The 22,767-nt window shown below is 38.3% G+C and overlaps 1 protein-coding gene across 1 annotated transcript; it reads left to right on the top strand.

Annotated features, from left to right (window-relative positions):
- Positions 1 to 6,038: 6,038 nt before the first annotated feature.
- On the top strand, positions 6,039 to 21,052 carry LOC145941424 (uncharacterized). Its single transcript, XM_083047540.1, has 4 exons — positions 6,039 to 6,461; positions 7,677 to 8,332; positions 8,395 to 8,620; positions 20,891 to 21,052. The coding sequence occupies exons 1-4, from the start codon at positions 6,039 to 6,041 to the stop codon at positions 21,050 to 21,052; spliced, it is 1,467 nt and encodes a 488-aa protein (XP_082903666.1).
- Positions 21,053 to 22,767: the final 1,715 nt, after the last annotated feature.

Here is a 22,767-nt window from a genome sequence, read left to right on the forward strand (position 1 = left end):
GTACTTTAAAAAATTGATTCGTTTATGGATAAAACGTTTAATAATTTGTTTAGGGAAACCATTGTTTAACAGAATATTCTTGACAATTTTAATGTTATCTGTGTGGAAAAGGTTGTCAGATAAACGTAACGCGTGGTCAACGAGATTATTGATAGTGTTGCATTTGTATTTGAAAGGATGATTCGAAAAATAATTTATGTATCTACTCGACCACGTAGGTTTTTTATACCAATTCGTTATAAGTTTATTACCGCTACGAATGACAGTAGTGTTCAAAAAATTAATTGAAGAATTACATTCGATTTCGTATGTGAATTGTAACCGTTCGTGGTAATTATTAAACGTGGTTAGTATTTCGTTTATTTTTGTGTGTGGTACTATAGCGAAGATGTCGTCGACATATCTGTAATATACGGGAACGCAAAAACCCAACGAATTTAAACAGTGTGATTCGAGATCATCCATAACTATGTCAGCTAAGATTGGGGATAACGGGGATCCCTTCGGACTGCTGAAGATTTGCTCGTAGAATTGTCCATCAAAGCGAAAACTGGTTGACTGAAGAATGATTTCAGTCGCGTATAAAAATTGCGCCAAATTTAATTTAGTTTTTCTTGATATATCATCCCATCGTTTTGTTATGGCTTTCAAAACTAAGTCTTTGGGGATGTTATTAAAAAGTGAGGTGACATCCAAAGATATCATCAATTCACTGTTATCTATGATTCTATCCTTAATAATTTTAACGAAAGACCAGCTATCTCTAATATGTGAGTTAGGTTTTTTAATAGAGCAAAGTATTATGTTGTGGATGTAACTCGATATGTTGTATAATGGGCTGCCAAGTGACGAAACAATAATTCGTAACGGGAAACCACTCTTATGTATCTTAGGGAGTCCGTAACATCGTGGAAGATTGCCGTTTGTACAGTTCAGATATTTATACGTTTTATCATCAATGAGGTCATTAGCGCGCCAGGACTTGACAAGCGAGTTCAAATTATTAGTAAGAGGTTTAATCGGATCTTTCTTTAATATCTTATATGTGGAGGGATCGTTGAGTGCCGTTTGCATTTTTTGTAAATAATCAATTCTATCTAAAACTACAGTCGTTTGTCCTTTATCTGCTCTAGTCACTAAAACATCTTTATTATTATGTAAAAACTCTTGGCATTGTGAAAATCCTCTAAGAAAGAATCTATCTGTATAACCAATGTGTTTCTTGTCCCGAAGAAATTTTTGGAGTGAATACACAATTGAGTTTCTAGCATCTGTTAAAACATCCTTGGGTATTTTACATGAGTTCGCCGCAATATTTTTTACAACATCCAATGTGTAGCTCAAGCCATCCTTCTTGTTAGATTGTTGTAATGGCAGTGCAAAGTTATCGCCAAGGCTCAAAATATATATCCCCGTTATATCCCCGTTATCCCCAATCTTAGCTGACATAGTTATGGATGATCTCGAATCACACTGTTTAAATTCGTTAGGTTTTTGCGTTCCCGTATATTACAGATATGTCGACGACATCTTCGCTATAGTACCACACAAAAAAATAAACGAAATACTAACTACGTTTAATAATTACCACGAACGGTTACAATTCACATACGAAATCGAATGTAATTCTTCAATTAATTTTTTGAACACTACTGTCATTCGTAGCGGTAATAAACTTATAACGAATTGGTATAAAAAACCTACGTGGTCGGGTAGATACATAAATTATTTTTCGAATCATCCTTTCAAATACAAATGCAACACTATCAATAATCTCGTTGACCACGCGTTACGTTTATCTGACAACCTTTTCCACACAGATAACATTAAAATTGTCAAGAATATTCTGTTAAACAATGGTTTCTCTAAACAAATTATTAAACGTTTTATACATAAACGAATCAATTTTTTAAAGTACAATAACAATACAAATAGCACAATGGACTGTGAACCACCGGAAAAAATTCCATACATTTCGTTACCATATGTTAAGGACGTTACTAACAATATTGCATATTCATTAAAAAATATTGGTTTAAATGTCGTCTATAGTTTACCTAAAAAACTTAATACTCTAATAAAACGGGGTAGAGATACCCTACCTAAAGATCGAAATACGAATGTAGTTTACCAAATAAAATGCAGCGATTGTACGGCCTCATATATAGGCCAGACAAAAAGACATCTTTGCACACGAGTCAAAGAACATTATAATAACATTAAATTACATCCGTCATCTCATTCCGTCGTAAGTAAACACAAATCGGACCTCGGGCATGATTTCGATTGGAAAACGTATAATATTTTATATAGCGAGAAAAATGTAAGAAAGAGAGAAATAGCAGAGATGTTCTTCATTAAAAAATTCGACAACACGATCAACTCACAAAAGGACACAGAGAGTTTAAATAATATTTATGACAAAATAATAAAGGTCGTTTAGCTATTCTTATCTGATACTTTAACAGAAATTGACGATCGTTCGTCATGACATGTTGCTTGCTTCTTTTTAAGCTTTTAACTTTGTGATTTCTACCATTTTAACGTACATAAATGTGACACTATGAGATACAATTTAATCAACGTCTATTTGTGAGTTGCTGCTTTTCTTCTTATGGATTTGTTCATGATTTTGTATAAATAATTAAATCTAACCATATATATATTTATGTAAAATTTCAGTATATTCACTCGAAAAGGACCACAACCACATGGTCGAAACGTCGTGAATTGTTAATAAATCATTTTCAAGCTAGTTTTGGTCAATTATTCTAAACTCGTATAATATATGAATATAATATATGAATATATAATACAGAATACATATAGGAATATGAATATAAGAATATGGGCGGCTGCGAGGTGGTGAGGTGGTCGGGTGGTGGCAGCCGGGTAGGGCTTCTTCTACAACAAATTATATATTAAATATATTATTATTTAAAAAACAAGGTTAAGAGTATTTTATTGACCAACACTGGCTAAAGCAATAATTCTTTTATTACGACGTTTCGACCCTAAATTGGGTCCTCTTCAGGCTACAAAAATTGATCACATTACAGAGTCGTTAATACATTTAGATAACACTTTTGATTTATAATAGTAATATTGTAATTAGTAATACCTATTCTTTAATGTAACGTGGTAAACCCTATACGCACATGATGTTATGTTAGAATGTGAGTTAAAATTGACAGAATCATAGTCAGTATCAAACTGAGATATGGTGTTTATTTTTGACGTGTATAACTAACAGTAAGTCAGAGACATTGTTTTGAGAGCATTAAAAGTCAAATAATTAAAATGGAAATAAACACAATTACAATAATAAAGCTAAAGGACTCTATAAACCCATAATAGGATATGTATCGAAAGAATTATAAGTAATATTAAAATTGAATAATTAAAGGTAATTTTAATTAAAAATATAATTAAAAAATGCGTTGGATGGGACTAAAATAATTTGAGAATAGTGTCATAAATTGAATTTAAATTTTCCGTGTCCCTTTGCGAATTTATAGAATTCTTTTGCTTTAGGGTCGAAACGTCGTAATAAAAGAATTATTGCTTTAGCCAGTGTTGGTCAATAAAATACTCTTAACCTTGTTTTTTAAAATTCGACTGGCAATCACATCTTACATTTTGATATTATTATTTATTTTATTAATCAATTTATTATTTTAATAATTTATAATTGAAAAGAAATACTTACAACAATTATTCCTCCTCAGAGGATTCTCTATGCTCAGCATAGTAAAATCTAGAAACGCTCGACTCAAATTGGAAAGAGCGAATTTTCGGATCAGCATTAAATTTCGTAGCCCATAGTTGATATTTTAGAGCATCAGTATGAGGTTTTTTCAAACCTATTTCGCGCCCATGTATCATCTGCACGATTGAATTAACTGGAGTGTTTGTTGATACTGCCGGAACATTCATATCTACGCTTAAGAAACGTTTGCGTAGCGATCTTTTTAAGTCTTGGAGTTGCACGATTCGAGCTTTCCGTGACTGCAAATTTCCAATTAATAATTTCTTGGGGTTGATTTTCATTCCGAAAATTCTCATTAGTTCTTGTGAGCATTGTCCTTCTAACAAGTCGATACATCCATCGCAATCTGGCTCCCACATACAATAAAACGTTTTATCAAGTTCATGTGGATGCATTCCTCCGATTAAATCATGTTCTTTCAGCTCCACAGCCTTCTCCAACACAAGTTGTTCCAATAATTCAATGTATTCCTCCAGAGTTAGCATCTTTACAGCACTTGCAGAATTATATATTTTACGTTTAATGCTTTCACACAACACTTGAGTACAAGTCTGCTACTCTATGACACAATACACACATTATAATGTTGCTCCCCTCTTGATTTTTAATTCTACATCTCTCTTGTTCTAACTGGAGTATCATGTCTCGGCTAGCTCATCACTTTTTAAATCTCCAGAGAACGAAGATATAGTTTTGTCAGCTATATCTTATTGGGAAAGAAATAATTAAACACAAATTAACAATAAAAATACTTTATTTGTTACAAGCATCGTGAAGAATATCATTTACAGCACAAGTCAATATTCACAATCAATAAGTGATTCGTTGTCAAACATAGGGCTTTCACGTATAGCCTTTGCAGCACTGCTCGCATCGCGGATATTATCACGTTGTAATATATTTACAAATTGATTAAATTTTTCATTAACACTATACGTATTTTCACACAGCCAGAAATACATATGATCTATACATTTTTCGAAATTGAATAAATATTGTAACGTTGACGGCTTCATATACAAAGTATTAGAAGATAATGTGATTTTTATAATTTTTGAAGTAGACATGTTAACCACTTCAAGTATCAGATCACAAATCCGTAACGGAGTTTCAGTTAGTCGCTCAATATCCGATTGTTTCTGCATTAGCGATTTCCATGTTTCAATAGGCAATATTATTTGATTGCCTCGATTATCGCCAATAGCCAATTCCACATATGATATGACTCCAACACAAATTCCTATTTCCAAATATTTGTATGACGTAGCAGTCAGGGCGTATCTTTTCCAAGTATACGGACCGCACGATGAGAGAAAGCGCTATAAAAATTGTGATTATTTAAAAATCATTATTTGACAAAAAAAGAATCGAAACTTACTTGTCACATTTCTTCTTGTACAAAACATCACTCTCCTGAATTCTCGAAGCGTAATAATTCATGCTTCCGGCAGAGTACATTTTAAAAGAACCTTTCACATAAGTGATTGATACAATACTAAATCATTATTACAAGTTTTTATTGATAAAATGCAATGGGGTGGGGATTATTGCTAACACAATATTATTTTTAACCAATCATCAAAGCGCCGCTGCAAGGCCGCGATGACATCATCATCAACGAAAAATTAGATGTAAAATAATCCAATATATCCAAAATTTCATGGTCAATGCACGGCTGCTATGACATCATCCGTACATGACAAAATCACAATTATCCGATTTGCAAGATGTATCACGAGCGCCAATGTACGGCTACTATGACATCATCCTCAACGAAATATTAAATGTAAAATAATGCAACATATCCAAAATTTCAAGCGCCGATGCACGGCTGCTATCACATCATCCTCGGATGAAATATTAGATGTAAAATAATCCGACATACCCAAATTTTCAAGTGTCAATGTACGGCTGCTATGACATCATCCATACGTGGCAAAATCTTAAATTTCAAGCGCCAATGTACGGCTGCTATGATATCATCCCCAGGTGTTCAAAACGTACGTAACAAAATCACAAGAAAATGCACCATAATTAAAATTTTCGAGCGCCAATGTACGGCCGCTCTCATCTTGAGATGAATCTCGCGAAATGTGCAAAAAATGTATCAATTTCAAGGTCGATGCATCATTCGTACGTAACAAAATCACAAAGTGCAACATACTTGAGTGCCAATGATCTCTACGATCAAATAAAAAGGATGGTAAAGAGGCATACTATGTCAGTATCTTTGTCAGAGGTTCAAGAAGTGCATCTCGAGTAAAGAAATATGGCACAATTGGAAGCAAGTTTGTTGGAGCAATCCTCAAGGGTGAAATCGGCGGAAGAATTCATTGTGTGGGAGCAGCGATGTGACGAATACATCGAGTCACTGGAAGAACAAAGCCGAATCAAACGTCCACGATTAGCGATCGGAGTTCGACAATCACTTGTCGCTCAAATTGCTCGTCTGGAAGGGTTGAAAAATTCAATACGCAGACGTTTTGTGCACGCAGGTGCCGGAAGCAGTGCGCGCGAAGATAGACTCATTTGGCGAGAGATTGATACGGCGTTCGAGAGCCGCATCTTGACCGGTGCGGTAATAAACAATAACCACATTGAACCTCGTCAATTTCTCGAGAATGCCAAAGACATTGTGATCGGTCACGTGCAAAAAGTGTTGCAAAAACATTTTAATGTAAAAGTGAACACTATATTTGTAACGAGCCGTTTTTCCCAATACGGCCGGACTTCGCTCAGTCGGGATCACAAGGTTCGGGAAGACGGTTGAGGCGAAAACACCAGACGATAATTTAATATGCCACTTTATAAATAGTTTATTCAGTAAAAAACAAGGCGGTAAACGCTTCAGCTAAATAGCTCCGTGATGTAAGATTATAATTACATATACAAGACGATAAACGCTTCCGCTAAATACATCAAAGTAGATCCGCGATATAGTATTATAATTACATAAACAATGCGATAAACTATTCCGCCAAATACATCAAAATAAATCGGCGAGAGAATATCAACATACAGAAATTCACGATCATATGTTTTCGGTCGCGAGGTTATTGCCCCTAGGCTCGGGTAGCGATACTTTAAAGGGCCACTGGCTCAAGCGTGTTTGTGTTATTGCGCGAACGGTGACGGCGCGTGAAGCGGGGCGCGGCGGGGCCGAGCGCGTGGCTCTGAAATTCGCGTTTTCTACGCGTACTCTCTCGCGCCCGAGAGAGCGTTCGATATATCTCGAAGACGCGCGGTATTATACGCGGGCTCTTTAGCGTGTCGTTATTCGCGTCCGCGTGTAAGGATGCAGTTGCGCGGAGGATAGTTACCGGCGACGGAAACTCCCGTCCAAGGCGGGGAACTCCCTACCTTGTGATTGATGGCCGGAACCGGGGTACGGAAGGATGCAAGCATTTTTCCGCTAACCGAGAACTCTCGGTAGAGACCGGGCACATCCGATCCCTTTGGTCGTACGCTCAGAGAGAGAGAAGACGGAAGGCACTAGGGCGTTTTTAGATGGGAACACCCATCGGAGGCAGAGTACACCCGACCCCCGTTATTTGCTGCTGACTAGTGTTCTGTATTGGAATCGGTTCTGGACGTGTGCTCGAGAGCGGATCGGGAACCGGAGTGAGTGCTCTCTCCCGCGATCGCTCTTTTTAAACGGTTCGACTCTCGGCTTCGGGCTTTTCCGTTCATTTTCGGTACCATTCGGGGGCCGTTATCACGAATCCGTCGTTCGGGCGGTACGGGGTGCGGAGCGGTACCTTGATTTGACGGTTGCGATAACGGCTTGTTTTCCCGGTTTCAGTAGTTTTAAAATGTGGCGCAGCGCGCCTGCTGCATTGCCCGGCCGGTGTTCGCCGGGCGCAGCCTTCAGCACGGTGGTCGGTCGGGTAACGGGGGGTATCGTTACATATTTAATGGCGAGTTTGTGTCAAGCGATAAGCGTGCTAATAAAAGTGTCAACACTAAAAACTTTGAAATCTTTCGCACCTCCGATTTACATGATTGGTACAAACGCCGCGTTATCGAGCCCACACTAGCATCGCTAGAAGAATTTCAAGAACGTGATAGTGGTTGGGCATTGTCTCGAATACTCGATTTAACTATCAATATAAATAAATATAATCCGATACGTGCAGGATGCCATATTAAGTTGCCGCGGGAGATTATGATAAAGAGAGCAGCGATTAACGTGAAATCAAAAGACACTGCATGTTTCGCGTGGGCTGTCGTCGCTGCACTGTATCCCGCTGAAAGAGACGCGGATCGCAAATCTATGTATCCACATTACACAACAGTGCTGAATCTCCAGGACATTGAGTTTCCGATGACGTTGAATCAAATTAAAAAATTTGAACATCATAATGACATTTCGATAAATGTGTACAGTATCGAAGAAAAGAACATCGTCCCGATACGTCTCTTGAAGGAAAAGAAAGACAGACACATCAACTTGTACGTGCAAGACAGCAACAGCGTTGAACATTTCGTGTGGATCAAAAATCTATCCCGGCTTGTCAGCTCGCAATTGAGCAAAGACAAATGTAGAAAATATATCTGTGATCGGTATGTATATTTATTGCAAATTATATATTAATCAAAATAATTATAAAATTATAATTTTACAGATGTTTGCATTACTTCGGGTCTGAGGACAAGTTGCAGACACATATGGTAGACTGCGGAGAGATGAATGACTGTGCTATCCGGTTACCGAGCGATAAGGACAAGTGGCTATCGTTTAACAACTACACCAGGAAAGAGCGACTTCCATTTGTGGTGTACGCTGACCTCGAATGTGTGCTGACAAAGACGGATAAGAAGGAAGAAGAAAAAAATTATCAACATCATCAAGTATTTATAAATTACAAATTCAGAAGGAAGCTATATGGAGCCACGCGTAGGGTGTAGGTACGCAAATACTAAAAACAAACTTGTTGGAATAACAAATTTATTAAATCTAAACGTTTCGGTCCTTTCTCTGGACCTTCTTCAGTAAATTTAATACAATAAATTATAATGTGGAATCTACATACTGACGCACGCAGCGTAAAAAGCCGTGAGCCCCCCGATCGATACCCCACTAAATAGACAAAGTGAAATAATATGTCATGAGGTACTCAAAAGTGAACTCTAATGAAGAGTATAGTGAGGAATTTCCGACAGGGGACTCACTCTTACTCACACACTCATCCATCGCACGTTCACACGACCGTACGCGGACACGTCCGACGCACGAGTAAAGAAGATATTCGGTTTGATGCTATTTATAAGGCGCCATACAATGGCTCATAGCATGTTATCGAAGTCCATGTCAAACACAATGTTTGGAATTTATTTCTCTCCTTCTCTCTCTCTTCCTCTCCCTCTCCCTCGCCACTCTCTCTCTCCCTCTCTCTCCCCCCTCTCTCTCCCACCCCCTCCGTCACTCTCCCACTATCCCTGTCCCCCTTTCCTCTCGCTTCCCCCCCTTCTCTATCTCCTTCTCTCAAACATACAATGTATGGAAATTAATGTTACTGATTTATGGCTCTATAAAGGAATTCGATAACAACTAAACGAAGACCGTCTTTCAGGAAATTTGTGGCATATTTGTCACAATAGATATATATGCTTGACTTAGACACTCTGTGTCTTCTTGTCGGTTTAGGCCATTTATCTGGCGCCTGATAAACAGCATCTCTGATACAAGTCTCTTTCTTAGAAACGGTTCCTCATTCAAGATCTCAACGTTATCCCAATCAAATTCGTGGTTATTCAGCCTGTGGTCCGTGATCACGGATTTTTGCGCGGTGTTTCTTTTTATGTGATTTCTGTGCTCCCTGATGCGTGTTCTCAACTGTCTGCTGGTCTGACCGACATAAGAGGCATTACAATTTTGACATGAAATTTTGTATACAACGTTATTATGCCAGTCTTTCTGCAGTGTGTCTTTATGCACGCGGATAAACGAGCGTAACTTATTCAAACCTGTGTAGGACATTTTTACATCTGGATTGCAGCGAATGTCAACGAAAATAGGTAGTGGTCTCTTTAATCGCGCGATAAACGCACTTCCGATCGAATTCCATATCCCAGGCTATCAGTTTTGCGGTCCTCATTTGGAAAAGCGATTGGCCAGAGGTGATCGAGGTATTAATCCATTGGATGCCTCATGTCGCGAGCACGACATTGCATATTCTCGAAGCAACGCCCTCAGAGAACGACACGTTGCTGATAATATACTCGTTGCGAAAGCGCGAAAACATATTACTGCGAGAGATTCGACTCTTGGTGAAAGAGCAGCCTCTACGACTGTTTGGGCAGCTATGAAAGCAAAGACAAAATTCGGTATGGGGATGAAGGTGCAAAAATCTTTGAAAAAGAAGAAGAAACGAATACTGCCTGTGGCGAAGCGTGATGGTATCTTGCCAATTTTACCATTGTTGGGAGTTCTCGGTTCTTTAGCCGGTGGAGCAGCGGGAGTCGCAAAGGCTGTGAATGATAGCAAGGCTGCGCAACGTCAGCTTGAAGAAATGCAACGTCATAATCGTGCTATGGAAGGTCGTGGAGTTTATCTCGCTCCATACAAGCGTGGACAGGGATTCTCAACTAAGAAAAAAAAAACGTCAAAAAAAACGCTAAAAATGCCTGTTGGTGTAACAACTAATATGCAATTAGAACAACTAGCAAGACGTATACCATTCTTTAGAGGTATTTTCATGCGCAATAATTTACCGATAAACGGTGTGCGACAAAATGAGAGCGGTATCGTCAATTTGGATGACGTTGATGATCCAGGTACTCATTGGGTAGCATATGTAAAAAGGTGAAATCGATCAATATATTTCGATAGTTTTGATAATCTACGACCACCCAAAGAATTGGTGCAATATTTAAATGTTACGAAAATAGAATACAATCACACATCCTATCAAAATTATAATCAGAATAATTGTGGACAATTGTGTATACGATTTCTTCAAACGACTGATATAAAGCCTGTCAATCCATCATCACGATTAAGTTTGACAACATGTCGCTAACACTAACGTTGACTGGCAAAAGTAGTGTTCTCGCTGTAAGCTACTTTCCAACTATAGATTTATCTGATGGTGATTACGAGCTCGGTTTAACAGACTTTGAAACTTATCATACGATACCAAATGTGAATTCTAAGAATAATAAATTTTACTTTGATAACGATGACAAGGAAATTACGATACTCGAGGGATCATATGAATTACAAGCTATAGATGAGTATCCGAGACGTGCAATTTCACAATATCCTTCCAATAAGGAGTAGAATGAAAATGCAATAGTGCTTCGCGCCAATCATAATACTCTAAAGAGTGAAATCAAATGCATCTATAGAATAAACTTTAATAAACCATACAATATAGGATCGCTATTGGGATTCTCGTCGAATCGTATATTGCAACCTCTAAAATGGCGTGATTCAGATTTACCTATAAATATTATTAGTGTGAATATTATTCGTATAGAATGTAGCGTCACCACTGGTGCGTACAGTAATGACAAGCGCATACACACGATACATGAATTTTCACCGAGCGTGCCGCCAGGATATAAGATATCGGAAACGCCTGCACAGATCATTTATCTCCCGATCGTTGTACGGAACATTATTGATTTAACGATACGTATTGTTGATCAAGAAGGACGATTGTTGGATTTTTGAGGAGAGCAAATTACTGTAAGATTGCACGTACGGAGTCGACAAAATTAGCGTGTGATGCTTGTGCTAAATGATACAAAGCATGTGAGAGACACTAATTTTACGAGGGACATTACGAGAGATAATACTTTTGCGAGAGCAGCTGCAGTGACTGCGACGACTGTGGTATCAAGTGACAATAATCAGAGATCTCGTTACATTAAAAAGAAACTCAGCGCATTGAATCGCGAATTTTTAAAATCATTGGGATTCATCGTACGAAAAGATGATTGACATTTTGAATATTGGCGGTGAGCCAGTCTTTGATGATCGTATCGTCAAGGTTGAGACACATACATATAATCCATATGCCAACACATCGCTTGGACATAGCGACGAGATACGGATACCTATACATCACCAGGATTTGTACACGTTGCCGTGCGAAAGCTTTTTGTATGTTGAGGGAAAGTTGATGACATCTAAAATAGATGCAAATGAAATGATGATATTAACAAATAATTGTGTTGCGTTCATGTTTGATGAAATTCGATATGAACTCAATGGTGTGGAGATTGATCGCAACAGAAACATTGGAATAACTTCAACGATGAAAAATTATGTTTCTTTAACAACCGAGAGAAGTAAAATCTTGAAGAATGCTGGATGGGATATGACACATAATGGGTCATGTAACGAAATTTGTATGTTCAACTTTTGCGTGCCGCTCAACATGTTATTGGGATTTTGCGAAGATTACAAGCGAGTTGTGATTAATGCTCGCCACGAATTAATTTTGATACGTTCGCGCAACGACAACAATTGTCTGTATGGACCTGCGGAAGCTGCTATTGAATTACTCAAGATACAATGGCGTATGCCCCATGTACTATTGAATGAGGTCAATAAACTGTCCTTGCTACGAGCATTAGAAAGCGGGCGATTCTTAAATATGAGTTTTCGCGCTTGGGATCTATACGAATTTGCTCTGCTACATAGTACAACCAAGCATTCATGGACTGTGAAAACTGCTTCTCAGCTGGAAAAGCCGCGATATGTGATCTTTGCACTGCAGACTGGTAGAAAAAATGTTATGGCAAAAGATGTTACTGTATTCGATCATTGTAAATTAACCAACGTTAAGCTCTATCTAAACTCGAAATCTTATCCCTACGATGATTTAAATTTAGATTATGAAAAAAATAGATTCGCCTTCTTGTTTGATATGTACTCTCGTTTTCGCAAATCTTATTACGGGTGTGATATTGAAAATGTACTAACTATCGCAAAATTTCTACATTGCGGTCCTCTAGCAGTTATTGATTGTTCGCGACAAAATGAATCTGTCAAAAATTCTACCGTGGACGTGAGAATAGAGTTTGAATGTAAGGAAGATGTACTGGCAAATACTACAGCCTATTGTCTCATCTTGCACGATCGTGTTGTCGAATATTGTCCGTTGACCAACGTAGTTCGTAAAATTACTTAATCAGCAATTATCTCCTCCTCCGATGTAATATAAATGATTGAGATTTTTAACAATCGACATCAGTGGTCCAACATTCTTACAACAAAATGGTTGTACCGACGTTTGTGGATCTGCAAGGATTTATTCTCAATAAACGATTTATCGTGAAGGAAGCGGCGATTCTGAGAAGAGGATTCATTGTTTTACACTATTTTTTCACATGTCCCGTACCATGGCGTGTGCTCACACAATCTGAAAGACGTCAAGCCTCATGGTTGATCAGAAATCACCATAAACTGCAATGGGAAGATGGAAACGTTCCATATAGTATGGCTCAGCGTTTGATTACAACAGCTATCGCTGGCGAGGTACATGAAGAAGAAGAGTCATCCTCTCTCGTGTACGTAAAAGGACTTGAAAAGCAAGAATGGTTGACCGATATATTGGATGTTGCGAGAAACGGTTTCACTATTGAGACCTTGGATGCAAATTATGAAGATATTCCGGCCTTAAGCGAATTAGATCCTACATATAGCCTACGTTGTGAAAAACATGTAAAAAATTGTGCTTTGCAAAATGTATTTAAAACATTTAATTGGTGGTTGAATCATCGCAATGAATCACCACACCCTTTTTTTGAATAAATTAATATTGAAATAATATTCTCTTTGTTCTCTCAATTTCCTCATACGCATACAAGTATTATATGTCCGCACGTGCTCGTATTAATTTCAGTATGTGACAGCATTCTTATGTTATAATTTTTAAATGTATTCGATTGAGGTTCGAAGGTGGTTGATTGATGTTCAATCGATGTTCGTAGATGGTTGATTGATGTTCGATCGATGTTCGAAGATGGTTGATCGAGGTACGAATGTGGTTCGAAAGTGGTTCGAAGGTGGTTGATCGAGGTACGAACGTGGTTCGAAAGTGGTTCAAAGGTGGTTGATCGAGGTACGAACGTGGTTCGAAAGTGGTTCGAAGATGGTTGATCGAGGTACGAACGTGGTTCGAAGGTGGTTGATCGAGGTACGAACGTGGTTCGAAAGTGGTTCGAAGGTGGTTGATCGAGGTACGAACGTGGTTTGAAAGTGGTTCGAAGGTGGTTGATTGATGTTCGAAAGTGATTCGAAGGTGGTTGATCGAGGTACGAACGTGGTTCGAAAGTGGTTCGAAGGTGGTTGATTGATGTTCGATCGAGGTTCGATTGATGTTCGATTGCGGTTCGATCGACGTTTGAATGTGGTTGATTGATGTTCGATCGAGGTTTACATATTGTAATTCGTTGTATAAAAACATACCAACTTTAGTTTTCTCATGGTCTGGGAACATGTCAACTTTTTTTCTTATCTGTGTGTGCTGACTTTTGTTTTTTTTTATCAAAAGTAACTTTATATTTTATCTAAAGTAACTTTATATTTTATCCCCTACTTTTCCTACCGAGAGCGGGTCTGTCTTCGCGATGTTCGTCATAAAGTTTTTAGCGTTTGACGTGTTAGTGTCTAAAACAATTTTTTAAAAATGGAATTTATTGGAGAGATAGTGCGCCATGACGATCGATCCAGGTGGGTCGATATGATATTTCGTGACGATCGACCCATGTATCACGACTTGTGGTACGAGTCGGAGCGTGAGGTGCACATTAGGTGGGTGCGGATAGGTCGGGAATATGATCGATTTTATAATGACCAGCTGTGGGGCGATATGGATGAAGAGATCCCTTACGGTGAATGGGATGATGTGTGCTGCCTTCGCCAGTTGTTCGGGGAGGAACCTTATCCTCCCGAACATGTCCCGGAGCCATTATGGACCTAGTAAATATTTCTCTTCAATTATAAATTATTAAAATAATAAATTGATTAATAAAATAAATAATAATATATTTAATAAAAATTTCTGTCATGTAGGAGTTCCGCCCTGCCGCCTCGCAGCCACCGCCCCACCGCCACCTCGCAGCCACCACCTCGCAGCCTCCGCCTCATACCACAAGTCGTGATACATGGGTCGATCGTCACGAAATATCATATCGACCCATGTGGTTCGATCATCATGACGCAGCCATCACTGTATTTTATATGTATATATTATTTTATATTTTAAATTTTTTAATTTACACACACAAAATTGTATGATTGCACACACACACACACACACACACACACACACACACACACACACACACACAGTTATATAATAAACATTATTTTAAATATTAAAAAATATATAATTTATTTTAGAATAGGTCCTCTCTCCTTTCCTCCTATTAAAATCTTATTAATTAAAAAATATTAAATTATTATTAAGAATATTAAAATATTATTAAAAATTCTCTCTCGCGTGCGCCTCGCGCTCTCCTTCGCGTGCGTCATCTCGCTCGCGTGCGCCTCGCGCTCTCCTTCGCGTCATCTCGCTACCTCTCCATCTCGCACTATCTCGCGACCGCTATCTCTCTCGCTCTTGCATATACGCCTCGCTGCATCAGCTCTCGCGCTCTCCTTCGCGTTCCTCTCTCCCCGCGGACCCCTCACCCAAAAAGCTTCATGCGGTCTTTCGCGGATTCCTCTCTCCCCGCGGCCACCTCGCGGACCCTAGCGGACGCTTCCCCCTCCCCGCGGCCCCCTCGCGGACCCTAACCTCGCGCACGCCTTCCACTCCCCGCGGACCCCTCGTGGACGCTTCCCCCTCCCCGCGGCCCCCTCGCGGACTCTAACCTCGCGGACTCTAACCTCGCGGACGCCTTCCCCTCCCCGCGGACCCTAACCTCGCGGACCCGCACCTAAATCGCAGACGCTTCCCTCTCCCCGCGGACTCCTCGCGGTACATCGCGGACGCCTCCCCCTCCCGTGTGACGTCATTCCCCCTCCCCGCGTGACGTCATTCCCCCGCGCCATAAGTTCCCCTCGCCCCTCACCCCCCCTCATTGCCACTTGGTTAGAACCGGCCTTATACCACTACTCCCGATATTTCGCGATTTAGCGTTTGCGAGCGACCGGCGTTAAGCGACGAGAGCCTTCGAGACCATAGTCCGTAATTTCAAGTACGCGGTAACATCGTCTCTCCGGGATTCGGCCGAGTTTTGCGTATCGCGACTGTGCGTTGTCGCGTCTCCGTGTAATTGCGTCGTGTGATTGAGAGTGTCGTCGTCTTAACCGGCCGTGGCCGGCGTGAGAATCTTGTCGCGGGACTTAGATTTCATCTGACTGCTGAGCGTTTGAGAGTAGAATTCGAGTTATCTATCGAAGCAAAACGTGTATGACTCGCGAATATCGGCGAGAGAGCGCGGGAGAGTGAGAGATCGCGAGATCGTGCAAGAGCGAGAGAGAGCGAAGTCTCGTCCACGTGCCCGCCCGTCGGGTACCGATTGCGCCGCAGTAGATCGCACCGCGAGATAGTATCTTGTAAAATCACGTCATCGAAAATCCCGCCGAGTATTAGGGTGTGCGTTCGTGCTCGTAACAGTCTCGCGACTACTGTCGAATTATTGTGTAATTGTAATTGTTGATCGCGGATTCATGAAATGTCGATATCAATTGTCGCGTCGTCGTGTTCCCGATAGGATTGTCATTACTATGATTACGTGGATTATTCTGTTATACTTTTCTTTTATGTAATTCCTTATTCTCGTTACTATTGATCTACGGATTGTATCATCCGACTTAATTTCTGTTATTTTCTTACACTTGTTTTTCTTTATTTTGTTTTCTTAATAAATTTTTGTTATTATCATTGTTAATTACTTCGAGTCTTTTATTTGATGTTTCGTCTCGTTATGCATAATTGTAATTCCTATGTTTGATTGATTTCGCGACGCTACTACTCTGGAGTCTACTACTTTCGCGGCAACACCACCCTGCCCCTCTACCGTTAGGCGAGCTAATCGGCCCGTAGCGGGATTTCGGCCAAGGATTTTGCGTTAGATCTCGTGTCTCGCGGATTGACGCGCGAAAGATCGCGTCTGGCGCCCAAAAACTCTAGTATCTCGCGATTATTACGGCTGGCGTTCTGCTGCGGCACGCGCGGAGCGACCAAGGCCATAGTATCCGCCGCGTATTAAGACTAAAATCTCCTTTTTGTTGACGGTCCCGCTCCGCTCTTCCGGCTTGTCGCGAGCCGGAAGAAAAAGTCGTCGCAGTGTATATTTATAATGAGATATTTGCAACTATTTTTCTTGTTACGCTACCATGCTACTATTTTCCTCATAAATATATAATTATTGATGTAAAATAGAGAAGCAAATAAAAGCTAATAATAAATAATGTAAACAAAAGTCAATAATAATAAATAATGTAAAAATGTGCATATTTGATAGCTCATATCATTGATAATAGTGCTATGAGCGCTATGAACTATCAAAATATAATATATAAAAATACATATTCTTTATCACTAATTGTAAGAAATTTTAAACTGTTCTATATTAAATATAAATATGTAGAAATAAATTGGCTGTAAGAGCCGTACGCGAGTGTCAACGAAATTTAATTTTTCGTTGGAATTAAATACTTGTGTCAAGACTTTTTTGGATTAATCTCAATTCGAGATTTTAATTCCGATGATTTCCTCTGATCCCCCTAAAGAGATGTAGGCGAGAAAAATATCGGTCCGAAAGTCGCTGAATCGAATCCGAGTCTTTCACTTGCCGGGCAACTGCTCTTACCACTAAGCTATTCAGACCCTTCAATCCGATATTTTTCTCTTTGCCTTATAAGCTTGCCGGCAAGCGAAAGACTCCGGTTCGATTCCCGATTACACTACATATATGTGATATCCAATACTACGAATATGTGATACTCTATATTTCTTTCATAATAATAACTATTTTTTTGTTGTTACCGTTTTACTATTTCTTTCATAAATATATCTAATTGTTGATGTAAAATAAAGAAGTGAATAAAATCTAATGATATAGAAGAATAAATAATATAAAGAGAAAAATCACAACAATGCTATGAGTTATTTTTTATTTTTATTTTTATGTAACTAATGATGTTATTAGCTTTTATTTCCTTATTTCATATCAACAATTATATTTATTTATGAAAAAGATAATAGGATAAGATAGAATAATAAGAAAGTAGATATATTACTATAAAAAAGTATGCTTTTAAAAAAGTGTAATTTGCAACATATTTTTTAAAAATCAATTATATGTTTTCTTTACACCAATTGATTGATCTCATTATTTTGTACATAAAAGTATTAAAGTAAAATTACCGAAAATTGAATGTATTGGTATCCGATCTAGTAATTTTATGTAGTCTGGACGTGGCGCTGTGTAAAATGTGGCAGTCCCTAGGAACTACCTAGTTACCAAGAGGGCGCTACCGACCGGAATTGGCTAACCTGAGAGAGGATTCCAGGAAGCTCTCTCGATTTCGCAAAATCACTCTCTCGGCAGTTACTAAGAAGTTCAAACGTATTTTCTGTCTGTGATATTGAGTTAAATAAATCATTGTTACTGTTAGCTCGAATAGTTTATTGTATTAACTACGTACACCACTCCTACAAAAACAAGCTAGTTACTTTTATTCTTTTCTCTTCTTCTTCGCGCTCTTAGTCTTAGTCTCAGTACGCCCGTCAAGCAAGCGAGTCTGTCTCATAATATACTTTGTAAAACGAACTGTTATTATTCCTCGTTATTGGGCGCGCTTAATAAAAATTAAAGCTAACAGAATGTTTTACAAGATATTTTGATTTTATATTTTATGTCTATTATTTTGTATTTTATGTCAAAATACTGTAAACTTCAAATCTCAAAACTCAAAAAGTACGTCCTAAAAAATACTTTATTATAGTGTTTTGAAAAGCTTTCGAGATAAGATATAAAAAAATGCAATGAAAAATAGATGAGTTTCATTTTAAAAAATTAAGTTGAACTCCATATGACCTTGGCACGTTCACTCAAGGTCAAACCAATGATACTATCTTATGTCCCCCTCTGAACCAAACAACTTTTGTTTGAAAAGTTTTTCCGTATCTTTCATATTTTTTGAGATATTTGTCTGGGGTGATTAAAATGAAACACCCTGTATATCTATAATTTAATTCGTTGAAAAATATAATAAAAAATGTGAAATACTTATCTGATTCACAAGTATTTCTTATAAAGAAAAGCGGGCTATATAATATATCGTGTGACGTGTGTGTGACGTGTGTGTGTGTGTGTGTGTGTGTGTGCGTGCGTGTAAGCGTGCGTGTGTGTGTGTAAATTGAAATAAAAATATAAGAAAAATCTATAATATTAAATTTAAAAATAATAGGTATATATGAATCAATATAAAATTTAAAATATAAAAATAAGACGGTGGCGACTGCAAGATGCTGCGAGGTGGTGGGGCGGCGGTGGTGGGACTTCTACATAACAGAAATTTTTTATTATTATTTAATATATATTTTTATTTATTTATTATTATAAAATTAAAGAGACTTACATGATTCAGTTCTCCATTATCCTTTATGCATCAGCATCCCAACTCCTGTTGCAAAATCTACTAACTCTCGGGTTGTAAAGAAAATCGCGAAAGTCTATTTCTGGATCAACCACATAATTCTGAATACATAGTTGTTTATATATATCATCTGAATGAAGTTTTTTCAAACCGATTTCACGCCCATGTATTGCCTGCACGATTGAAGTTAGTCTTTGTCGATAGTGCTGGAACATTGGCATCTGCGCCGAAGAAACGTTTGCGTAGCGCTTTTTTTATTTCTTCAAGTCGCGTGATTCGAGCTGTCTGTTGGACAGTGACTTTCTAACCAATCGATACATATGTCACAATTTGCCTCCCACGAAGTGTAATATATTTTAGCATATTTATCACGCTTTCCTCCCATAAAATTTTCTTTTTCCATCTCAACAGCCTTCTCCAACACATATTTTTCATATTCCGCAACGTATTTCTCATGAGACACATAATAAGAGGACATCGGGTGTCCCATTTTAAAGGACCCACTCAAATATCTCAGAAACACTGCGTTAAATCGAAAAATGTTTCCTACAAAAGTTGTAGGGTTTCGAGGGGGACATAAGTAATATTCATATGACCTTGGGCGGCGTCTCCAAGGTCAAGTGAAGGTGAGAATAAATTTTTTAAATGGAAACACATATTTTTTATTATAACATCTTTTTCTACTAATTAATTTGAACAACTTTTATCTGAAGCATGTTTTTATTTTCCTAATATTTTTTAAAATATTCAAGAAAAACTTGGTAACTCTTTCAACATGTTTTTCTATGTAAAAATTCCGTCTTTTTTATTTAGAGATTTATTAATAAAATTTTTTTCTGAATCTTTTCCTTCTGTCATTTGACTTTCAATCGTAGGATTTCGAGGGGGACATCCGATGGTGACCTTGACTTTGACCTTGAGGTCAAATTTGAAGGTCATTTGAAGGTTAACTTTAAAATTTTAAATGGAAACCCCCATTTTTTATTTGACATTCTTGTAGCTGACATCGAGAGCTTTCCAAAACACTATAATTAAATGTTTTTTCATTAAGTACTTTTCGAGTTATAAGGCTTGAAAGTTACAGTACCGCCGGCATTAGTATTACCCAAGATCGATCGACCAAAGGCTAAAACCTCTTGAACATTGTTCAAGATCATAATCTTGATAACATTTGTTAAGATCAAGGCCATTGGAAGTTGTTTTTCTTATTTCCATTTTGACATAAAAATGCCGAATGGTGAGATATTTTTCAGAAGTTAGTTATCAATCTGCCTCATCCAAGGAGAATTAACAATAGCAATTGACATACTGACTCTTAGACAACTTCTTCGGCATTCGCATGAAAGACGTCACGTGTCCTGAACCAATAATCCTATTCAAGTAGCCTGTTGCAGATATGGAATCTCATCTTAAGTAACTTATCTCTCACTTGTTCCCAATCTCGAAACATTCTCAGACATTCCTGGATTTTTTCTATCGTAAAATCGGAATTCAGAAAAAAATGCCTGATTACTCGCCTAACGAGATTGTCAATATTCTTCAGATCTTAGGAGAATGTCGGCGCAATTACAGAAGAGCAGCAGCATTGTATCGTAGACGATTCCCTCGACGCCAACACCCGGATCATTCTAGGACACGCAAAATTGAAATTAGGATTCGGAGAGGAAATCTTCGTCGTCAACGAAGAAGATACGACAACAATGATCACGTAATGAATCCTTACTTTATAGCAGTTGTGGCGATGGTGCATTTTAACCCACATGTAAGTTTGCGTGAAATTCAACGTACGCTGGGCATTCCGAAATCGACTGCTGGTAGACATCTAAAAGCCGTGAGATATCATCATTACCACATAACTCTTAACCAAGCCTTAATTGAGCAGGATCACAGAGATCGGCTATTGTTTTATCAGTGGGCATCACAAAAAATTCGAAACGACAACGAATTTTTTAATTACGTACTTTTCAGTGATGAAGCTACTTTTCACAATACTGGGATAATGAATAGACATAATTGTCACTATTGGAGTTCAGTTAATCCTCATTGGATGGGGCAGATTAATAACCAGCATCGTTGGAGCCTAACTGTCTGGTGTGGAATTGTTAATGGCTATTTAATTGGTCCTTATTTTTTTGATGCCATGGTTAATGGTGCAAATTATTTACAGTTGCTGAGAGACGATCTTCCGGGTTTACTTGAAGATGTTGACTTCGATACAAGGAGGAGAATGTGGTTGCAACAAGATGGCGCAGGTCCTCATTATGCCAATACGGTCAAAGCTTTCCTCAATAATACCTTTCGTAATCGATGGATTGGCAGAGGCGGTCCAGTAAGATGGCCAGCAAGATCGCCCGATCTAACATCGCTTGATTTTTATTTGTGGGGCTACCTCAAAGATGTAGTTTACCGGAATGCACCGACCACAAGAGATGACATGAAGAAAGGAATCCGAGCTGCGTGCAATATTCCACGTAATGTACTCTTGCGTACTGTTAGACATTTTGAACGCCATATTCAGTACTGCCAACAAGTCAATGGTGCGACCTTCGAACATTTAATTAATTGAATTATTACTATGGATCAACCACCGATCTTACCTTCATTAGCTGGATCAACCACCGATCTTGCCTTCATTGGCTGGATCAACCACCGATCTTGCCTTCATTGGCTGGATCAACCATTGATCTTGCCTTCATTGGCTGGATCGTTCTCCGAACACAAAAGAGGTGTAAATCCGACTGGGCAACCTCCGCGCGGTACACTTTGGGTAATGCTAATGTCGGCGGTACTGTAACTTTCAAGCCTTATAACTCGAAATGTACTTAATGAAAAAATATTTAATTATAGTGTTTTGGAAAGCTCTCGATGTCAGCTACAAGAATGTCAAATAAAAAATGGGGGTTTCCATTTAAGATTTTAAAGTTAACCTTCATATGACCTTCCAAGTTGACCTCAAGGTCAAAGTCAAGGGCACCATCGAATGTCCCCCTTAAAATCCTACGATTGAAAGTGAAATGACAGAAGAAAAAAATTCAGAAAAAAAAATTTTATTAATAAATCTCTAAATAAAAAAGACGGAATTTTTACATAGAAAAACATGTTGAAAGAGTTACCAAGTTTTTCTTGAATATCTTAAAAAATATTAGGAAAATAAAAAAATATTTTAGATAAAAGTTGTTCAAATTAATTAGTAGAAAAAGATGTTATAATAAAAAATATGGGTTTCCATTTAAAAAATTCATTCTCACCTTCACTTGACCTTGGAGACGCCGCCCAAGGTCATATGAATATTACTATGTTATGTCCCCCTCGAAACCCTACAACTTTTGTAGGTAACATTTTTCGATTTAACGCAGTGTTCCTGAGATATTTGATTGGGTCCTTTAAAATGGGACACCCTGATATTATAACTCTTCACACCACTTAA

Source organism: Prenolepis imparis, unplaced genomic scaffold, assembly GCF_030444845.1.
Source record: "Prenolepis imparis isolate NDT839.2.m4 unplaced genomic scaffold, iyPreImpa1.0 SCAF_10, whole genome shotgun sequence".
Taxonomy (NCBI): Eukaryota; Metazoa; Arthropoda; class Insecta; order Hymenoptera; family Formicidae; genus Prenolepis; species Prenolepis imparis.